The sequence below is a fragment of the Gavia stellata genome, chromosome 7 (genome assembly GCF_030936135.1).
Source record: "Gavia stellata isolate bGavSte3 chromosome 7, bGavSte3.hap2, whole genome shotgun sequence".
Classification (NCBI taxonomy): Eukaryota; Metazoa; Chordata; class Aves; order Gaviiformes; family Gaviidae; genus Gavia; species Gavia stellata.
This window is the reverse complement of record NC_082600.1, coordinates 2,223,291-2,245,709: the sequence shown is the minus strand read 5'-3', so window position 1 is coordinate 2,245,709 and position 22,419 is coordinate 2,223,291. Positions and strand designations below refer to the sequence as shown.

The window sequence follows — 22,419 nt, the reverse complement described above, 5'->3', positions numbered from 1 at the left end:
AAATGGAAGCGCTCTTGTGTGGCAAAACAAGCTGTCACATCTCTTAGCATCTCCCCTCTGCACTGGGATGAGCAATTCTGGCAACTTGTAAAGGGAATATTTATCTTCTGAGCTTCCTGACCTGCTTCTAAGGCCACTCAGGTTGAAGGAAGTATCTGCATGTCTAGACGGTGCAGGAAGTGAAACTATTAAATCTGTTTGAGGTCTGCCTGGATTTTCCCAAGCGCTGTTAATGAGTGCATTTACAAAATAAGCGCTGCAGATCTTTAGGTGTAAAAAAAAAAAAAAAAAATGAGGTGAATTGCCAACTTAACCAATGATCAAAGCTGAGATTTCACCAACGTTGCTCCCCATGAGCACCCTCAACGACTGCGTAAGGGCCAGCCGGTGCAGGACAGACCGCAGCGCTGCGAAATGCAGACCAGGGCTTCCTCTTGCTGGGATGCTCCCTTGGCTCCTGCCTCCAGGTTTCAGCAAAACCAGCTATTACCTTTGTATAGGCTTACCTTCATATTGGTCTTAAGCTAATAGTTTAGGAATCCCAGATGTCTGCTAGACACTTGGGTATTTTTTGCTGGGCATAGTCTCGCTGTCTCTCACCATAAATTCTGTCCTTTCTGAACCAGATATATATAATTTAGGAAAAAAAATCATTGTAAAAAAATACATTTTGCCAAAAAAAAAAAAAAAAAAGAGCCGTGCCATTACGAAACTAAACCTGTTTCTGTTCTGCAGTGATGTATTGTCTCCGTTCATCCACATGAGGCCAGGAGGATTTCTTTGTTTTTAAAAGTCCTGTGCAAGTTTTAGTTGCATTTTGAAGAGAAGAGATGGTAAATAAGAATTATCCTTTTTTTTAATAATGCAATTAGTTTGGCAATTCCTTATACACAGATTTTGCTTGCTCCTAGGTGAGGGATGTTTGTAGCTAGATCAGAACATACTAGCCAACGTACATACTAAGTAAGCGCTTTCGTCAAATAATGTACATTACAAAAATTATAAATTGTTGGGATGAGAGTGATTTGTCCCTAAAGACAACTGCTTCAGCCATTCTTTTGCTGTTAGAGAATTCTTTATTGTCTGAAACATGCATATGTTTAAATTGCATACAAACCATATTGCCTTTCAATAAGCAAATGAGCACCCTACTGCAATGCATCTGTGTTTTTGAGCTGATTTAAAACATCACATTTACATTTTGAGAACTTCATTAAACATCTAGTGGCTATTTCCTTTCCTTTCATGCAGCAATTGTCTAAGTATTTAAGAAATGTTTTGTTGAAACATTCGTATCTGACAGTTAGGCTCTTATTTATTGGCAAAAATTCATTCTTACTTAAAAAGTTAAGCAAAATCAGTATAATCAGTATGTTCATTTTCCTTAGAAATGCACTTCAGCATCATGCGCTTGTCTTACTGCATTATTACTCGTTGATCTATTTATGCAGAGACTCATGTAGGTTGCTTAAAATGCAGCCTTGTTTTTCCAGTTCATTTACCAAGACAACCTCGCTTGTTCACTGTATTGACTAAGTAGCGGAGCTCCAGCGTGCCGTACTTTAAAAGGGTTGGGTTTGTCATCTTGATTACAGCTACAGTCATTAATTGTCACTGTGTAATTATTTTCTATGAAAAAATATGGTCATTTGTAAATAGCTTTTAGAAATCAGAAGAAAATGAGTTAGTTCACTAGTGGCGGGAGTGCACTGTCGTTCGAGACCCATCTGGAGAAGCTTGTAGTGTTGTGGGATACTCACTAAGTCGTCACCCCTGAAATACAAAACGTGTCTTGGGATAGATAGTTTCTTGATCATGGAAATGTAGTTGTTGGTAGAAGCATGTGCTGGTTTTGGCTGGGGTAGAGTTAACTTTCTTCATAGCAGCTAGTATGGGGCTGTGTTTTGGATTTGTGCTGGAAACAGTGTTGATAAAGCAGGGATGTTTTAGTTACTGCTGAGCAACGCTTACACAGAGTCAAGGGTTTTTCTGCTTCTCACCACCAGCGAGTAGGCTGGGGGTGCACAAGAAGTTGGGAGGGGACACAGCCGGGACAGCTGACCCCAACTGACCAAAGGGATATTCCAGACCATATGATGTCATGCTCAGCATATAAACTAGGGGGAAAGAAGAAGGAAGGGGGGGACATTCGGAGTAATGGCGTTTGTCTTCCCACGTAACCGTTACATGTGATGGAGCCCTGCTTTCCTGGAGATGGTTGAACACCTGTCTGCCAATGGGAAGTGGTGAATGAATTCCTTGTTTTGCTTTGCTTGCGTGTGCGGCTTTTGCTTTACCTATTAAACTGTCTTTATCTCAACCCACGAGCTTTCTCACTTTTACTCTTCTGGTTCTCTCCCCCATCCCACCTGGGGGGAGTGAGCGAGTGGCTGTGTGGTGCTTAGTTGCCAGCTGGGCTTAAACCACGACAAAGCATGAAGTGTTTAATTTAAACTTCGGAACTGAATCTTGATGAAATGTCAATAATTTTATCTCTGGTTGCCCTCATAAAAATAGTGGTCTGCCTGTTGCAGATAAACCTGCTGCTTAACACGCAGAACCACGTCCGTGCTGTTGGCAGTAACGTTGCTGGCAGTGCCCAGCTCGCCCACGATGCGGCCGTGCCGTCTGCTTTGAAGTGTGAGAATCGCCGCCAGCCCGGTTTCCCAAGACGTGAGCTTCGAATTTGATATGCCACTGAGAAGGAATGAGAAAAGTTTATCTGAAAACGAGCTTTAACATGGGTTAATAATTAACCCGCCTTTTGTGAATGCCTAACAAAACAGGGATTAAAAATTGAAAAACTCTTTTGGTAGATGTCTAGCAGTAGCAAAAGAGCAGGAGAACCTGCACCGCTGGGACTGGGAACAGTGCAGCTCCTGTTTAATCCCACAGACTTTAGTGAATTCATCTGGGAGCCAGCCAATTTTAAAGTCTTAAAATGGATTCTATTGGTTTATGTCACATTTTAGCCTGTCTTTAAGGAGGAAAAAAAAACTTACTTGAATGCAGTGTCATCACGTTCAAGGTTGTGACCAATCTGAGTCCACACATTAGAGAAGTGCACGTTGTGACCCTTACCAAGAGGAAAATCGTACTGCCTACTTTCAGTCAACGGGTGTTTCCCCTGTTTCCATTAAAATGTGAGCAGAGAGGATGCATCTCCAGTGCGTGAAGCCCAACATGACCTGGTAGAACCTAACAGGGTCAGGACTTCGTGGGTGATGGTAGTGATGAAGATACTCTTTGTGCTGTGGGGAGATCAGTTCCACAGATTGTAGCCCTGAGTGCATTTTTATTAACAAGTTCCACAAGAAGAAAGATAATTATTTTTAAAAACGTTTTTATACTTGACGTCTTAGTAGTGTTCACGTTTTTATTCAAACTGCAGATAACTTTGTTTCAAGAGGAGTTCCAGAGCAATGCAGAAAACAATAGCCCAGACGGACAATAGATAGTAAACATCAATATGATGATCAGAAAGCATTAGCTTTGCTGTACTGCTCAGGTGAGCTTTGATCCTGGAGCAGAACAGACCTCAACCATGGAGAAGGGAAGGCGGCACTGGGGGTGCTGTGGCAGGCTCTGGGAGCAAGCGATTGCCAGTCCTGAAGTGTCGATGGGGAATACGGTCAGCGTGAGGTGCAGCCTCCTGTCTGTGAGACCCTTTTTGGTACTGTGAGTTGAGTTAGCTGATGGGTGCAATGCTTCATCTATCATTAATAGCAGACTGGTATTTGCTTTTTTGGTGTAAATCGTGGAGTGAGGATGCCTTTGAAATAATCAGCAATTAAATTGACGTGTGCAACACCTGTTTTGTTTCACAGTGTAACTCAGGAGACTATAAATCCTCCTGCCTGTAGCACTTACGGAAAAAGCAGAGTAGAGTACAGGGAATTTCCATTTCTCAGGGTCACTGTTGCGCAGAGCCTTTCATTTGTAACTATCCTGCTTAGCCCTTGAATTGAAGGATGAGGACAACCTTGTGTGTCTTTCGTCATGGTGACTGCATAGATTTGGTCACCCTCTACTTGCTTCTGAAGGTGCTGAGGTCTGCCAAGACGTTGTCTGCACATAAGGAACATTTTTCTGTCTCATTAATAGCTCTCTGGAGAATATTTTGACATTAATGTATTTCAGCTTTGTATTTGGCTTTGGAATTAGTCACCCATATTCTTCCAACTTTTTGTATTTCAGAGCATCCTTGTACGTGTCCCCTGGTCAGCCTTTGGAGGTGGCCAAGACTCCTGTAGTTGCTTTCATTAAATTTTCAGTGATGAAGTGGAGTTCAGTCACAGGGGTGCCTGAAGTTCATGAAATAAATTAGCCAACTCATATAGCGTAGCACGCATCAGGTTAGGATCATAGGCAAATTCAGAATTTTGTGCTCAAAGGCTGTGAAACCCTACATGTTGACTTGCCTTGACATTTTCTTGTATGTTTTCAAAGTGCATACAAAAATGGTCCCAAACGTCACTCAGAGTGTTTCTACACTCCTGAAAGTTTACCCACCCAGAACAAACCCACTTTTGGACCTCACCTTCAAGCTCTTCCTTCACTGGGCACATGCTGAGTTTTGACTGGGCGGCTGCGGATGTTTTTGTGCTTTTCCATACCAGCTCCGAAGTGGGTTGGCAGCAGTGGCTTCACCTGCAGCTCCCAGTGCAGCTCCACGCCGGCAGCCTGCCGCTGCTCACAACAGTTCTGGTGCCGTCTGGGCATCACGTGGAGGTGTTTCCCTTCCAGAATTTGTTTTTCACCAAAGACAGGTTCAGGTAGTTTTTTATAAGTGAAAACAGTGAGCCCCAAGTTGCACAAACATTCAAGTGGCGATGAGCGCGTGCTTCCAGCTCTCTGATATTTACTGTCAGGAGCATGAAAGCAAATGAAACGTGAGACTTTCCCGGAGCAGAGACGAAGGATCGGCGGCTCCGATCTCCGTGGTGGCTGCTCTGCTCCTCAGCGGGTGATAGCCACATTCCCTGCACCGCCAGCCGTGATGCAGCCACGGTGACCTAGAAAACGAACGACTCCACTTTAAAGAAGTAATAAAAAGTCAACCAGTACCTGTAAACCAGAGAGGAACTTGTTCAAGCTTGTCATTTGAAAGATTAAAGTTCCTACCTTTCCTTTACTTTCAGTCTACAGATGTCTGCGGTGCCAGTCAGTTGATAATGAGAAAGTCTCTTCAAACAGCCCGGAGCAGGTCACTTCTCTGTACGCTTCCTTCTGGTCACCGTTTGGCTTTATTGTATTTGTAACGTCTGTTTTCATTCAGCAGTGTACAGGGTCAGATGTATTCAAATACATATTATGTGCTCGTGAAAGGGATTTCTCGGAAGGTTGCATGGTCACTGGCTGCAAACGGGAGCGTATCATTTTCTGTCCATAGCGCAGTTCTCGTACCCATGCGGGTACAGGTATGCATCAGATTTGCCACAAAGGAAGAAGTGAATGGGGATAAATTTTATTGCTGTTCTGATTAAAGAAAGTCATACCTATTACAGATCCTGAGTTTCCACTTTGTCCCTATGTGTAACGTTGTTACAAGCAAAGAAACGACAACCACCTTCCAGCTATGAAATACCCTAAATTACAGTTTACTTAGCAAATGGACTGAAGTGTCCTAATCCATATCTGAAAATATGTTTTTATTATTGTTCGTTTGTATGGAAAACCAGAAGGCAGTGTATTTTATCTTCCAATTAACAAGCTTTTAGCAGATATTTGTGCTGTATTTTGATTTTACTCTGATAAAAATGTCTTCTCTCTTTTCTTGAGTTACCATTTTCCACCCTGCCTTTAAAACCTGAGATGTAATACGTATTTAAAGAGGACTTAACTGTTGGATTATCTAGCTTCCAGCCTTGGCATACCAGCTTTCCTTAAATTGTTTCTGCCTCTTTCTACTTCAAGTATCAGGCCGTAAATTTGGATCATGGACAGATGTTTCTGACATCTGAACCATTCATCCATCAATTTGTAGCCCGTAAAAACTGCGTCTATAACATTCTGCATCTTTGGACCCCAAGTTCCTAATTACTGAAGACTTAGAGACTTTTAGTTCCGAAAAAAAGAAAAAAAGAAAAAAAGAAAGGGAGAAATTTTTATTTATGCTTTTGTGTGTACCAAATAAAACCAATTATACAATGTGGTAAACACAAAATAAGTAAAATGAATGGTAGGAGCAAATACTGAAGGATGGTTAATGTAATCCTGCAAGAAGAAAGTCGATTACATGCCTGCGATTGTTCTTAACGGATTAGAAGTTAGCTAATTGAAAAAGATTGTGCCCATTGTTAAATGTGCTTTAGCTACTGTGTTTTCCAGGCAGAAAAGAAGAGGTACATTGTGTAGCTGGCATTTCCATATGCCTCGTCTCCTGGTGAAGGGAGGCTGAGCACTGGGTGCTGGTAACAGCACCCGGCAGCAGAGGCAGGTCCTGCCCGGCGGAGGGGTGGCCACGTGCTCCTCCAGCAAACATCTCCAGCCCCATAGCGGTGTCCAAACTCACTCAGGGCACTTACGCTCCGAGTATGTCCCTGGCTCCAGCAAGCAAACCCTCCCTCTGGGCTGGGTTTGACCTCAAGTTGCACCAGGGGAGGTTCAGGCTGGATATTAGGAAAAATGTCTTTACTGAGAGAGTGGTGAAGCATTGGAAGAGGCTGCCCAGGGAGGTGGTGGAGTCACCATCCCTGGGGGTATTTAAAAGACGTGTGGATGAGGCACTTAGGGACATGGTTTAATGGGCATAGTGGGGTTGGGTTGGCAGTTGGACTTGATGATTACAGGTCTATTCCAACCGTTGTGATTCTTGGTCCTTGTTGCCTCAAGGGCAGCTGGCATCCGCGCTTGCAGGAGAGCAGAGAGCAGGTACCAGCTCAGCGCGGACACAAATGTGAGGTTTTGGCAGCTCCACTGATTGTGTGTGAAAATATTTAAAAAGAGATGCCATCAAGAGCAGTATCGCATGATGCACAGTGGAAAATAAGCTGATGATGAGCGTGGCAAAACATGCTTTGCAGCTGGCCTTGTTGGTTTTGCCTGAATTACAGATATTTGTCACTGTGAGTCATTTCAGGGCCGTAACTATCCTTTGAAATGAAGATGACACAGGAGCCACCTACCTCATAAGGTTTATGTTCAAAACCAGATAGCTCTGATGATATTGCTGGACAAAATTGACAAGAAGAGCAGCCACTGGATTTCCGCAGCAGAAATAAGGCAAACGCTAAATGGGAGTTTTCCCTCTGCAGTGCCCATGAACTGAACAGTGCTATTTTATATACATAACCGCTAAAGAAAACTCTTTTTTTATTAAGAAAAATGAATTGTCATTGTTGTTATAAATTGTAAAGAAATTACTTTAAAGACTGCCACAGTTTTTTATGGGTGTATACAGTAGATTAATTTACATTGCATTTAGTTGTCATTAATTAAAGAGATGCTTGTCTGACTTTTTGAGTCAATGAAGAAATTTGTGCTTGAAATCAATAAGCCAAGTACAATGGACTAAGGATGTGTTTATTTTTCATAAACATAACTGTGCATATAGGCAATCCATATTTAATCATCCCATAGGATTAATTTCTCAGGAAATCTATATGTTCAAGTCTTTTAGAGAATATAGTGTTTCTCAACAACGGGCACAGAATAAGCACCCTTTCGTTGACAGCATAGAGGAGATGGTTTCAGGCTGCTGCAGTAAAACAGTGCCACACTTTTATAGTCACCTTTCTCTGATGTCAGGGAAATACATTTTGCTTTTCTGTTAGCTTTGGGGAATAAAGATTTCTAAATATTCAAAGGTAACCAAGAAAAAAAGAGTCCCTGTGAAGCCTTCTGTGCTCTGGATTGACGGAACGTACGTATGCTCTGCTAAATTAATTACAGGTTAGGCACATGATAATGCTAATAAATGCTCCAGAAACTAATGTGATTTTTCCTCCGTGCTTTACAAATATTGGCAAACCATTGGAAAACTGTTGTTTCAGCTTGGTCAGAGTAAATTTCCCAAAATGTATTTCACCCTTATCTTTGTAAAGCAAAGGGCTTTGATTAGAAGAATTTTTCTCCTTCAAAGATTCTTTTTCAAGCAAATCCTGATTGTTACTAATTTTAAAGCTCTGGACACATGAATTGACATGCAGGCAGATGCTTTATGGTTGTGTCTGTTTGTGTATTCTCTCTCTGAAGCATCATTCTTGACGTTTTAATATAAAAAAGCACCGCCTGAATGCTAGGGAGAAGCTGTACAGGTGATTTCGAGGAAGTGGGTGATGTGGATTTGGCTCCTTTGCATCCGAGGGAGCTGGAGGAGATGCCCAGACCTCCGGAGGCAGACAGACAGTGCTGCAGGGGCAGAGGGCTGGCTTCTTCTTGGTGTTTTAATTCCGAGCAGTGAGTGACCAAGAGCTTTAAGTGCCTCCTGCATGGGGTCTGGCTTTGCAGAGCCTCCCAGGTTTTGTGCGAGGAGTTTGAACCGCCCTAAGGCATTGTAGGAATCTAAATCCTGTTTTTAGGGTGTCTGGGGCATTTCAATGTTGGTGTTAGGTGCCTCAGCATCCTGCAGAGCCTTAAAACCGTTGTGCTAGAAAACCCTTGTTCCTCCAGCTGGTTGCATGCCTTTCCGACTCCATATAGATCTGACCTTCATTTTTTAATGTGTCCCATCAGCAAGTAAAGGAGATCAACTGCTACGCTTATTTTCAACAGTTTTAATATTTGTCAGCCAAGGGTGCCGTGGCTGTTTCACACCAGGGCTGGGAAGCAGCTCCGCGGCGGTGCCCCGGCTGCTGGCAGAGTCCGACAGGGATGTCCCAGGCTCCGGAGTGATGGCTCCATGCAGCCACCTCGCTTCCAGCATGACTGTCGGGCTTATTTTCCTAACAGAAAGAGAAGGTTGAAAGCTGAATGTGGCGAAAGCTGTGCGGATACTGGTTTTCTTTATTTATTTGTTCAACAGCAGAGCTGAAAAATCAGGCAAGGGGGTGTTTTATGTCAAAACCAGTGACAATTTTGAGATGTTTGGGTTTTTTTTTTTCTGGTTTCTATGGTAAAAATAAGACTTAGAACAGAGCTGGTGTTGATTGCAAGGCAAAAAGATGTGTCTTGCTTCCTATGGAGAAATACCAATATCCAGTGCTGGCTTAGGATGCGTAATACTGAAATGAAAGATCAAATTGTTTTGCTTTCAGAGTGAAACGGAGCTTCTTTATTGCTTTTGTTTGGATGGGAAAAAAAGGGTGATAATCCAAAGCAACAACTGAATTTGATACAAATTCATGACTAGTTTTGGTAATTGTAAACTTTAAACATGCAGTATTAATTATTAAAATTATTTGCTGAAGTCTCTGTTTCAGTATTTCCTTAGCCAGAGACGAGGTGCGATAGGGAATATTTTTACAGTAGAGCACTGTGAGGAATCAGAAGTACCTCTAAGCCACGGCTAGCTAACCTCACACCACTGCCAGAAAGTCCGTATTAGCTCACACAACTGGAAGCACAGTTCTGTTGCTACAGTACTCACAACTGTAATTGGCAACCAACATGATGACATAAAATATGTGGCTTAAAAAACCACTGGTGACGTCTATTTAAAATTATTATTATTATTTTTTATGTTGAAAATTAGGAAATTTCCTCCAGAGTTTTGTGTTTTTCTGATTCTTAATTTTTGTGAAAGGGACAGACACGATGATGGAATAATGTGTGGTAGTATACCGCTCACTTTTGGGTCATAGCCAATGGTTTTAATCTTCCTTGCAAAGATTGCGTGTATTCAACTTGCTAGTTTGATTTTAAAAAAAAAAAAAAAAAACAAGAATTGGAATCCATCACAAAAAATAAGCAGCAATAATTACAACAGAAGTAAGATCAGGGAATTTTTCTTTTGAAGGACCAGCAGCCTTCGTGAGGTTTCTGTTCCAGTATATTAGCATCACTTAAATTTTTGGGGGAGCTGTTTGGGCAAAATGAAAAGAATATATAGAGCTTAGGTTTCCATTTTGGGCTGAATTAGTTACATATAAATTTGTTCCCCATTTGTGAATTCTATAAATTGCTGCTTGTCATTTTCATTTTGAAATCAAGTACATACTTCAGATAAAACACTCAGTCTTCATTATAAAGCTTTTGAGAAATTGTGCCAGGAACTGCACTAGGTACCTTGTTGTAATCACCACCTATAAAGATACAGTGAGTTCAGCTCCTACCACAGTTTGGTATGGTCAGAAATACAGGGTAGAATGGAGTTTCTCAGGAATTTTTTTTTTTTTAAATTTTTTTTTCCAGTATGGGAGCAGGGATGTGTGAATGAAAAAGTTTCTCTTTGAGAAAAAAATTCTCATTTACCTTGGTCATTTTTGCATTTTTAGATGTACTTGAAGGACATTTCAAAATAACCATGTTGAGTTTCGAAAATTTAGAAGTCGTCTTTAAGAAATACAAAACCAGAAATACTTGCATATTTAAAACACAAGACCATTTAATTTGACTGGCTAAGTAACCTGGAAAATTTACAAACATTCAGAAAGGCTTGTTTGCAGTTTTTCCCCTGAGAGCAGCAGCTTTCCTTCGGAAGCACTTCCCAGTTTGACCACGCTAGGCATGGCGAGTGTCCGTCCACACGGGTCCAGCGAGAAGATCCATATGGGCAAATTCCCCATGCACCACTTCAAAAATACGGTCTATACCTTATCATAATTATCCTTACTACCTCCTCTGCAGCACACTCATCACTTTGCTTTCAAGGACATCACTGGAGGTGTTCAAGGAACATGTGGACGTGGCATTGCAGGACATGGTTTAGTGGGCATGGTGGGGTTGGGTTGATGGTTGGAGTTGATGATCTTACAGGTCTTTTTGTAGTGATTCTGTGACAATGGTCTACTCGAGACAAGGCTTATCCATTACTGGGAGGGCTCCCTGACAGCCTGTGAAGGTGCACGGTGCCTTATGCATTATTCAATGTATATGAAAAGTCCTGGCACCCCTTCTGTTTGTTTCTGCAATGTTTTAAATAATCTGTGCATCTCTGTTGTGAGCGTTTAATGCGGGTCGGGATTCAATGGCTGTTTTACTTGGCGTGCATGAGAAGCAGAGCCTGGTCCTTGCACCTTCACGCACTTTTCCACACGTAGCATTGACCATACGCAGCGTTTGTCACTTTTCTCCCGAGCACTCGGGTTTCAGCGGTGCCTGGAAGCTTTCTGTGAGATGGAAGCAGGAGAGTTGTGCGTGGCATAAAAACAGGGCTGCTGGTGGGAAGGGCAGAGGACTGGAGGAACAGTTGCCCTAATGTGTGCTGGAGTTCGCTTTCTGAGCTGTGGATGTCAAAATAACACACTGCAAAACCTGGGTGAAGCAGGTATCTTGGCATGTTCGTGGGTATCAAATGAAGAGAGACGGAGACAAGGCTGAATTTCTGTTAAACAACCCGTGCCTTGGGTTTCATCGTCTGTTTTGTTGGTCTCAGTACTTGGGTACAAACTGCTGTGAAAGAGTTGGCATCTAGCAGAATCTGTCAAATTGAAATTTTTCATGAACTCCACTGTATCATTTAAAGATACAATATAAATGCATATATTTTCAGTACCTTTATTACCTTTAATAACTCTTTGTAGTGTAGTGGCCGTGGAAAACCACTAACAGAAGCATTGCTCCACAGTTCCAGGCTGCGTACAAAGTAGTGGTGGACATTTCATTAATGTCATCTTAGGAAGTGGGTCATTTTAATGCTTGCCACAGGGAAAAGGTGATGCCCCTTGGGGTAAGCACTCAGGTGGTGCTGCTCGGGGCAGACACTGTAGGTTGCTGCGGGCTCCGCAGCTCGCAGCTCCCAGCCCTGTGCTGGCATGCCCCGGCTCCTCAGCAGTGCACTTACCTCTCATCCCGCTCTACACCCACACCTCCATCCGAAAGCTTTCTGGTACAAGGGCCGGGTTTCAAAGGCAGATTGCCACCCTCTGCTTGTATTTGTATTGACCAACGTGCCTCTGCCTTGCACGTCGGGCAGGCAGCAGTGTGGTTTTTCCGTAAGGTAACTTGTTTTTCCATTTCTAACCTAATCTGAGATATTTTCAGTAGTGTTTCTCCTATGCATCACTTAACCCCTGCGGGACCAGCCCTGAAGAGCCACCTGAGCCTATAGCATGGCTCACCCGGCAAGTGCAAGAGCAGCAGCCCTGAAATAACATCTCAGGTGCACTCAGCGTTGGTCTAACTCAAGCCCTGCAAAGGCTCAAAGCGCAGGAAAACGCACGCTGACTTTGGTGGCAGCAAAGCGAAGCTGATGTCTAAAGCTGTGCCATCATCCTAACTTTCTTAAGAATTCTTCTTGCTTTTTTGCTTTGCAGTTTGAGTTTTATTTAATGGGCCTATAGCTGTACCTGTGTAACATACTTTAGCTATAAAAGTATTGACATCCCTGTCCCACTGCTATGAATTTGAAGCTTGGAGTCTGTTAATATTGCTGCAAATGTAGTTTATTTGGATGAAATGTGGTAGATTTAGTACTAGATTTCAGCGATTTCAGTGTACATTTTTATTGCATCAGCGAATTAAAGTTTTGGAATAACAGGTTTTCTGTCCTTAATTAACTCCGTATTGGTGAACGTGTAATAGGTAAGAACTTCAGTGCACTGACAGGTGTAGTAGGCGTAGTGGAATATCTCATTTTAGCATCACTGCACCTGTACAGTTGTCTTGGGATGTGTGGTAAATATTTAATGATTTTTCCTTTGTTTTCTGCAGATAGTGTCTGTAATAAGGCAGAGTATCTGCAAGTAATATTGCAATGTCAAGTCACTTTGGTACCCAAAATATGTATGATTTCTGCTTGTCTATAAACTATTTAAAGTAATGTTAGAGATAACGTGGCACTCTCTTCTTGTGATGCCTTCTTGATTTTTTTTTTTTGTTTTCATTTCTTGATAGGGCATATAGATAAAAGAAGCTATAGATTTTGATGTTGAAAACACTGTGCAGTCTGTAAAGCACAAAAATCTATGCTTGGCTTTTTTTTAATAAAACAGACTCTTGTTTGCTCATATTGACTTTCATTTTTCTCTGAAACCCATCCGTCTTTGAGGCTACAAGGATTGCTGATAATTATGCACTAAGGCCATTAATGGCCTGCCTATTTCTTTCTCACTCATCAACAAAAGTGGTAAGTGCTTGGAAATCAAACTGTATCTCGCTTCACTATGCTCTTATTAGCTTCAAATGATGCCCCAAATGACAGCTGTGAAACCTCATCACCTCTAACGAGGAGGTGGCACCCAGCTCACGGAGCCGCGGCTGTCCCAGCCCGGTGTGCACAGTGACAGAAAACACATCTGCCACTGCAGTTGGCCAATATTGCTTTAAAATCGTGGGGGGAATGGGGCTACTAGACATGAGGAGCCAATTTACCTCATCGGGTTTGAAGGGGTAGCATTTGAGAGCCGTTGGGCTGCCCGAGGTTCGGTGCAGGACCTGCGCGGGCAGATGGTAGGCAGGGGTGGCATCTTGATAAAATGGGTTTGCAGTCTGTCATCTCATCTGTCTGTTACAGAAATGCTCAGTAGCGCGGCTTGTTTCAGGGGGGTTCGCCTTCTCACTGTATCTCCAATCCTCCTGGGTTGTTTGAAGGTTGAAGGAAGCGCCCGGGGTTGCACAGGTCTGCGTGTGCTCCCGTTCATTTCGAAGGTGAAGACAACATCAATCGCAAAAGCTCTGACATTTGCATCCTTCTTTTGATTTTAGGCTGGACAGCAGCGTTGGTGGGAACAGGAAATTACAGTGAATGGAAATATTCAAAAGGGAGAATTAATTACCTACAACCTAACTGAGCTGATCAAGCCAGAGGCATATGAAGTCCGTCTAACGCCCATCACCAGGTTTGGGGAGGGCGACTCAACTATTCGCGTCATCAAGTATAGCGGTAAGAAGACCTTCATGTACAAGCAAATGCGTTGCGGTACATTCTGCACAATTCGGTCTGCTGTACAGGTTATGGCCGCACTGGGTTGCACTGTGTGAACTTATTGCCAGTCCTGCAAATAATCACAGAATCACAAAATAATACTGCAAGGGACGAGTGTGGGCTTCCAGGATGGAGGGTTCTGGGTAGAACGGGGTAGAAACGATAGTTGCCACCTCTGGGAAGTTTCACAATTAAAAAAAAAAAAAAATTAACAAAAAAATTAACAAATTAACGTTAGCTTCATGAAATAGCTCATTTCAAGAGTTTGTTCTTACTTTGAAGGACAATGAGTTTTGAAGAAAAATCTACAAAGGTGTCAGTTCAGTGTTTTGATATCATCAAAATACTCCCCCCCGCCCCGAATGAGCACCTTTGAGAAGTTTTTATTTGAATGTGAATGATTTAAAAAAAAAAGCCACCGTTTCTAGTCCTATGCAAGTGGAAAAGGGCATTTATACACTTTCCTCTAAAAGGTCATGCCGTGACAAAGGTTTGTCCACTTTAATCTAACAAGAAAACTATAGCATTCTTACATCCTTCCATTCAGTCCCCCAGCGTTACCAGGAATTAGTTCCTAGAGCTTTGAAAAATCCCTCAAAATACCTTTCTTAGGGTATTTATTTAATGAATAACTGAATCACTTCTTTGTTTTTCTTCTGTAGAAATTACAATGAATGGGCAGGAGGTACCTTAGAGAGAAGGTAGCTCTACTAAAGATATCACTGTGCAGTGTGCAATGGGAACCTGGTGTGCTGAGCAGAAAGTTTTTATAATTGAAAAGGGGAAGTGTCTGCCAAGGGGAGATATTTGTAAACATGGAACCGTGAAAGTATGAGTTTATCATGTGGGGACAGACTTTTTAGTAGGGCCTGTAGTGGTAGGATAAGGGGTGATGGTTTTAAACTACAAGAGGGCAGATTCAGACTAGATATAAGGTTGAAATTTTTTACGCTGATGGTGGTGAAGCCCTGGCCCAGGTTGCCTGGAGAGGTGGGAGATTCCCCATCCCTGGAAACGTTCCAGGTCAGGTTGGACGGGGCTCTGAGCAACCTGGTCTTGTTGAAGATGTCCCTGCTCATGGCAGAGGGGTTGGACTACATGACCTTTCAACACAAACCGTTCTATCATTCTATGATTCTATCATGAGGAACCTTGCCAATCCCGCAGGACAAAACCCACGCACAGGTGAAGTCACAGCTAGCCACGTAGGTCCAATTGCTCCAGGAGCTGGATCCAACAGTAATTAGTGCTACACCGGTACCTAAGAGTGCCCAAAGCAGGAAATCACGTGCGGCAGAAGGTCCAAAAGCAACCTGTAGATCAAGAATTACTTTCAAAAATCCTTATCAAATAATTTAAAATAGCGAACAAATCTGAAAAAAAAATTAAATGTCTCGTGCATTGTATATGCAATTCTTCATGACCAATGATTATCTCAGCCCTACTCAGTCTCATCATAAATTATTTTTATCACTGTATTAATATCAAGGGAAAAAAATTACATTAAGCAATCTTAAACATCAATTTTAAAGAACGTAGTTGCACATTTCATTCAATGCCGGATCTGGTAACGATGGCGATGGATGAATCTTAGGTTTCACCTGTTACAGGAAAGTGTTTGCAAAGTCTACGTTTCCCAAAGCTCATGAAAACAAAATCTCAATTAAAAGAAGGACCTGTTTACTATAGCTATGAACATACAAATGAGCAGAAGACGGTCATTCTGCTGCTATTCCTGCTGGACTTTGGCTCCTCGTTGGGCCTCTTAACCAAGCAAACACCTAGTTTCTGACACTAGCAGTAGGAGTGTGGTTCCCAAAGGTGGTCAGGAGCAGAAGCTTCATTCAGACGTTTGGGATTTCTCTGTAGCAATCCCAATCTCTCCATGCTGGCTGCGATAGGGAGACTTGTGTGCTTACAGCCAGCTTGTGCCAGGCAGCCACTGCCCACTTCCGTGGACCTCGAAATTTCTCCTGTGACTTAAATACTTACCAGTGCACCTACTAAGGAGAAAACACCATTTAGGTCACTCAGTCACTACCGCTCTTTTTTGGTGGTCGCTGTACTCTGGCAAGTCTCAGGAGGTTGATTGAGGTCTCGGCTATGGCTCACAACCATGCTGAGTTTGAGGTTTTAATGAAACATTACGTGATTTACATTTCTAGCCCCTGGCTGGCAGGAAGAATATTCCCATGCAGCTTAAAAGGCGTATTTTGTCTACTGCAAATTTTTCTGCTAGAATCTGCCATTAGCGCAGATGTGAATAACATCCCGTTTCAAACGTGCTGATGAGTTGCCAATGCAAAATCCAGCCGCCCAGGAGAGAGGGAGCCGTTGTCTTGTGCCCCAGATGGAGAGATGCTTTTGGAGCAGTACTCAGTGCTGTGGCTCTGGTGCCGACAGATTCACCACTTCAGAAATCACGAACCAGAAGCTAATCAATAAGATAAACCTAACGTGACTCCCCTTTGAAGAGGGATCCCAGAACTGCTGAGGCTTTGTGTGCTTAAAATATGCATTTTATCTCAGCATTCGTCCAATGACTATAGTGTCAGCAAACTGTTAGCAGGCTAATTTTAAGGATGTAATAGCTTCAGCTATCAAATAATGATGTCACATACATTATTATAGTGCAAATCTGATACTTATAATCCAAAATGCTGGAATCTTAGAAAAGTGGTTAATGGGTTAGCAGGATGCACAGCAGCAGGCCTGCATCAATATAAGAAATAATTATAAACATGACCCAGAAAATAAAAGACATCATGCGAATGTTTCTTAAAAGGAGAGCTAAGATAATTTTTTACATTTTTCTCCCATTACATTTTTTTTTAATTGTGTGATCTCAGGCAAGGAGGAAAATATTTGAATTTTCGTATTTTCAGTGGGATTTTGTGTGTGTGTGTGTATGTGCACGTGTGCCTCTGTCTTAGTTTTGATCAGTACCCCAGAAGCACACTGGCCCATGGCAGTGTCAGTCTTTCTTTCTCATCCCACCACTTTAGGAATACCCTTTTTGGAGGACCAGGACCCAGGACCATGTCCATTCAGGTCTTGAATATCTCCAAGGGCGGAGACTTCACAGTCTCTCTGGGCAGCCTGTTTGGTGCTCAATCACCCTTAGAGTAAAAAAGCTTTTTTCTTAGGCTTAAAGTGCACCGATGTATTTGTATTGCTGGTGAGGATTCCCATTGCAAACATTTTTTCCCGTATTTTTTTAAACTTTAAGCAGGCTAATAGGATTTCACCCTATTTTAAAGAAATGCGGTGCGAAAAGCAGATCGAACACATCGTAGTTAGAATTGCTAAAAATGGTAGCGGTGTTTTTTGCCTTTAAGAAATGCATTAACTTTTACAGTTGAGTTTCATTTTTGTGCAAATAGAGGATAGATAGGCCATGCACTACCTAGATTTTACTTTGACAGCTTAAGCTTGTCTTTTGTAGTAGGACAATCTTGGTTAGGTACCTCACAGAAATGGTTTCTCAGGATAGTTGTGAAGTGTGTAAGGATGACCACGACATTTCTAGTGTATTGGTTGTGTTTGCTACCTTACTAGAGAGGAGAAGGTTTCTCCAGATTTCTTCCAGGGGATGAATCACCCTCTGGACATGCCCATATCTCTCCAGTGACTTTAGAGACACTCCAATGACACTCTTAGATGAGGTGTCTAACTTCTGGATCGCTAAAGTTAAGCCACATTAATCCTACCTGTGATGTCATTTGTGTTGGGTTAGACTCCTTTCTACGTGACGCAGAGCACCTTTTAAATTTAAACCCACAACTGGAGATTAACGTGGGAATTGCTAATATATAAAAATAACAGCTTCCAATGTGCTAGCCTGCTGGTAACCATCTGAATGTCCAAAATAAGGAGACTATTAAATCAGGAAAACCTCAGTAATGAGCTCTTTGCAGTATACCCTGCCATCCCAAGTGGGAGCTGTAAATATGAAATAAAAAGTCTGCATTATCCAATCCCATGAATCAAAAAGTTACCCATGGTGCAAGCATTTCACAGGGAAATCCCTCGCCTGCCATGAATTATTCGCTCCTCTGCATGCCGAAAAGACGGGAGAAAAGAACAATCATCACAGTAGGAGCGACATTGATAATTACAGCCAAACATCCTTGACAAATTCTTTGGTAGATACGTATGTTCTTCTGCTAGTGAACACAGGCTGTCGAGTAAACACAAACAGGGCAATTTAAGTAGCACTAACGACTGTTTTGTAGGATAATACAAAACAGGTATGTCTCGTAGTAACAGCAGATATGTCTCGTAGTAACAGTTTAAATATTATTTCCATCACTTTACATAAATCTGTGTCAGCCTCTTTGGCACAAACTGGCTGTAAAGTCCTCCAGCAACTCCAGTTAAAACTTCAGCACTCTCTGTTTTAGATACGTGCTTACGTTTAAATATTTTTGAAGTTAACCAGTGATTAAAGAAACAAGTTTAGCTCCCTTCTATGGAAAAAGCCAACAACCCATTACTACTATTGGTATGTAGAGTCAGCCCCTGGCGACAGTGGCAGATAGATGATGGTGGCCAGTCACTTTGTAGTCCAGCTTGCTTATTTTCATATGGGGTTTAGACACTCACCAGATTCTGTTTGGAAGAGGAGTATATAGTTGTGATTATTATTTATTGCTATTATTCTTGTTGTTATTACTATATTTCTAGCCCCAGAAAAATAAAATTGCTACCAAATAGGGCATAAATGATAGGATTTGTAAGTTTGCACAAGCATATGTTTCCAGTATTATCCAGTGTTATAAATAGTAAGTTAGGATAATCGCTATTACGGGAGGAAGAAAGCCTTGTCCTTGTACAGTACCAATATTTACAGCGAAGATTGCTTTTCCTGTGCAAACCAAGTGCTTAGAGGTATGGACTCTTGATCGTGATTAAAGCTTTTAGGTGCTGGTTGTAATTACCACAAGTAACTAGTTGCCAGTGGTAAAAAACATAGCAGCCGAACATCTAGCATGCTTCTACTTACCTCTGGCTTTATGTTTTTCATAGTTAGGAAAGGTTGGTTTGCAGCTGTGTTTTTAAAGGAGGGACATAACGTTGCAGTCTCTGAAGGCCACCTCACTTGTAAGCTGAACAAGTGTTTGTGTGGGAAGTGTAGCTGTCTTTCCATATATGCACTTGCACCTAATAGAAGGGCAAGCATTAAGAAAACCCATTCAGCCCACATTTTTCTGCACAAATACAGTTCACCTAAAAGTAAAATCATCCCAACAAACTGAAATCCCAGCAGGTTTTATTCTCTGCTTGCTGGAGGTATGGCAGGAAGATTAAGGGATCATCCGTCTTGGCTCTAACCAAGCTCAAACATTTCATGACACTTTGTTCTCCTCCCGAGATTCTCTGCCAGCAAAACCGTCCTCCCAGCACGAGCCAGGGTCAGCTGAGCAGAGCAGCGATAACCCTCTGAGGTGCACAGATTTTCCAGACATTTCAAAGTCAGCCTTGGGAATTTACTCCCTCAGTCATCCGTTAATTTCCCTTTATGGCTAATTTAACTTGCTGTCTGTGTGTCGTGCACGCAGCAACCTTCCCTTTCCGCAGTGAGAGCTAGAGCCATTACACGTTGTCTTACAGCGGCGTGCCGTATTACTTAGAAGAATGAGCTTTCTGGGTTTTCTTCTTTGGTTGTGGTGGGGTTTTTTCCTAGTTTATGATGTTAGCTAAGTTCAGCCTAACTGCTTTAATTTGTTTTTCTGCTTTTGTCAATCAGTGGAACTGAAGCTAGTTTGGCAAGAAGCCTTTTTTGCTCCACTGTGTACAGTCTGAAGAGCGTGACTCAAAGTTACACGCTGATGATAGTTTCCATAAAAGCCCGCACATTTAGTTACAAATCAAGCATCAGTAAATCTAGTTCCCAGCAATTTCAGCTAATTCCAAGTTCAATCACTCAAGGATTTCACAAAATGAATGTTTCTTGCAGAATGAAAGGTAATTTGTTGGTAAAAGCTATGAGGTTATCTAATATAATGTAACGACTAAGTTTCTTAAGAAGATTGCACCGAGGTAAATCACTGTCCATTTGTTTCAGAAAAGGCAAGATAAAATGGCAGAGTTGCTAATTTAGAGCTGTTTTGAAAACTTCGCATTGAGTCTAGAGCTACGCAGAATCCAAGGCTGGGGTCACAAACCAAGAGTTCATGTCTGTAAACATGGCATGGGAAGGGCAGCCAACAAACGCGGAGCAACACTCGCACTGAAGTCTGGCATTACCAGATGGACCCATTATTGGGAGATAAAATTTTATTTCAAATTTTCTGTTAATAACATGCAATTCCAACTGTGAGCTTAGCATCCTTCTGTTTCTCACATGTGTAAGGGCTTGTAGCAGCACGGCCCTGTTTCCTAAGTCATCCATCCTCAAATTCACCCTTCTGCAAACAGGCAGCACAGAACTGCGGACTAATTTCTCATTCAAACCCCATTTCCCATGTTTAGCATTGTACAGGTTACTCTGGACCTAACCCTGGGTAGCCATTCCCACGGTTAAGATATCTGTAGGCACTGTTGAGGCTGGACATTCATTCTGTTTCAGCCTATTAAGGTATTAAGTAGGTGAACTTCAATATTACAGAATTATGGTTGTAGAGATTTTTGTAATTTTGCCAAGGGTCTGGGAAATAAGAGTGCCAGTTTTATCAGTTTCCTCAAAGATTCCCAATACCCAGTAGTCCTGCCGTGTCATGCGGGGCATTGCACAGACCCGTAAAAGAACAGACAAATAATATTTTTCAGCAAACCTGTATCAAGGCTTCCCTACGATGTTGGCAAAATTATTTTTAATGCCTCCCAAGGTGAGGGGTCAGCATGGGCTGCTCCTGTCGTGGGATGGGGAGTGGGCAGAGGTGGGATGCGGAGAGGTGGGATGCGGAGAGGTGGGATGCTGCACTGATGGTCCTCTGTCTCCAAGAGCACAGCCCCAGGAGAGCAGCACTTAGGACCCAGCTATGATGGTGGGTCCCTGTCCTCATCACTGAACATGGCTCCTCCAGCAGGCACGGGGTGTGCTGGCACTGCTGGCAGCTTTTTAGGATAGCACACTTCACCTTCCTTTGTCGTCGTCTTAAATGTCTTTAAAGTATAACGTCCCTAGAAGAGGGTTTATGTGCCAGAAGACTCTCATGTTTTTTCTTGATTGTGTGTCTTGGTCTAATGAGATCAAACCTCTTTTCACAAACTTGCTGTGCTTACGCTTTCTGCTGTTTAAAAGGAAAATTGGCATTTCTAAGAAGAATGCAAGTGCTGTCGGTTTCTTAAGACTCATATGTACACAGACATCTTAAATTGAAGAATAGTATTATTGACTGAGTAGAAGGGTAATTCATTATGTTAAGTGTTCTTGAACAATGCTAAAAGGAAATCTTAAGTGATGAGCAAGGTCCAATGCAGAACCCCTGCTTTTGATGAATTCATCCTTTCTGTAGTTTTTCTTGGATTCCTGTACAAAGGCATCATCACCCTGGAGTTTTGCTGTGCGGCCGTCCCCATCCTTACCATATCTGCGCCCATAATCTAGGCTTGGTGCTTAATTACAGCATCTTGTTCCCCAGGCTGCAGGTACCAGTGACGGAGCGTACACGTCGTGGGTGGGAGAGGCTGTCGTTTCTCACTGAAATCGTTGCCTTTGGATTGCCAGGGAGCCACAAAATTTGCTCAAAAAGGAAGTTACCAGTTGTCTCGGTGTAGGCGCCATGATCAAGGTCTTGAGGGGGAGGGAACAACGGGAAATCTAGGGTAATCTGAATATTGATAGATTAGAATTTCTTCTTTGTGCTAATTTTATTTTTGCTCTGTCTTCCAGCTCCAGTAAATCCACATCTACGTAAGTATTTCTTTATCTTTCTAGCTTTTATGTGTATGAACAATTGTCCTTGCACCTGTTGTCCCTTACAGTTAAAAAGTAAATGATAAAAATATTTCACTTTCAGTTCAGTGGATTGCAGGGACCGCCTTAGTTTTGCGTGCAAGCTGGGCCGGCAGCTGAAGGTGCCATTCCTCTTGTTCTGCCAAGGCGCTGAACCAAGAGTAGATGGAGAAAGGAAAAATTATAGCTCCGGCTCATCTTTCTTTCCCACTGCCCAAACAATTCATCTGAAGGAAAATACTAATGTTCTGAAATAACATCCATTTGTGGGCGTTGCAGCTCAGTGTGTGCAGGTGATGCTGTGGTTTAGTCATGGGAGTAGCTAAATACTGATAAACGAAATAGCTGAAAGTTCGAGTACAGTGTAGGAACTGCGTCTGTGCCTCAACAGGTATGGTAAAAATCTTGCAGGAAAAGTCAGGTTATGAAGTTTTCTGAATTCATTTATCACAGAATCACAGAATCACAGAATCACTAAGGTTGGAAAAGACCTGTAAGATCATCAAGTCCAACCATAAAAAAAAACAACAACAACAAAACACACACACAAAAA

The 22,419-nt window shown here is 42.2% G+C and overlaps 1 protein-coding gene across 1 annotated transcript in view; it reads left to right on the top strand.

Annotated features, from left to right (window-relative positions):
- Nucleotides 1-22,419, top strand: part of MDGA2 (MAM domain containing glycosylphosphatidylinositol anchor 2) — a 245,976-nt gene that overhangs the window by 203,811 nt on the left and 19,746 nt on the right. Inside the window, exons 10-11 of the mRNA XM_059819453.1 lie at nucleotides 13,747-13,924; nucleotides 21,804-21,824. Of these exons, the coding sequence (XP_059675436.1) occupies nucleotides 13,747-13,924; nucleotides 21,804-21,824 (199 nt within the window). The remainder of the gene's footprint in view (nucleotides 1-13,746; nucleotides 13,925-21,803; nucleotides 21,825-22,419) is intronic.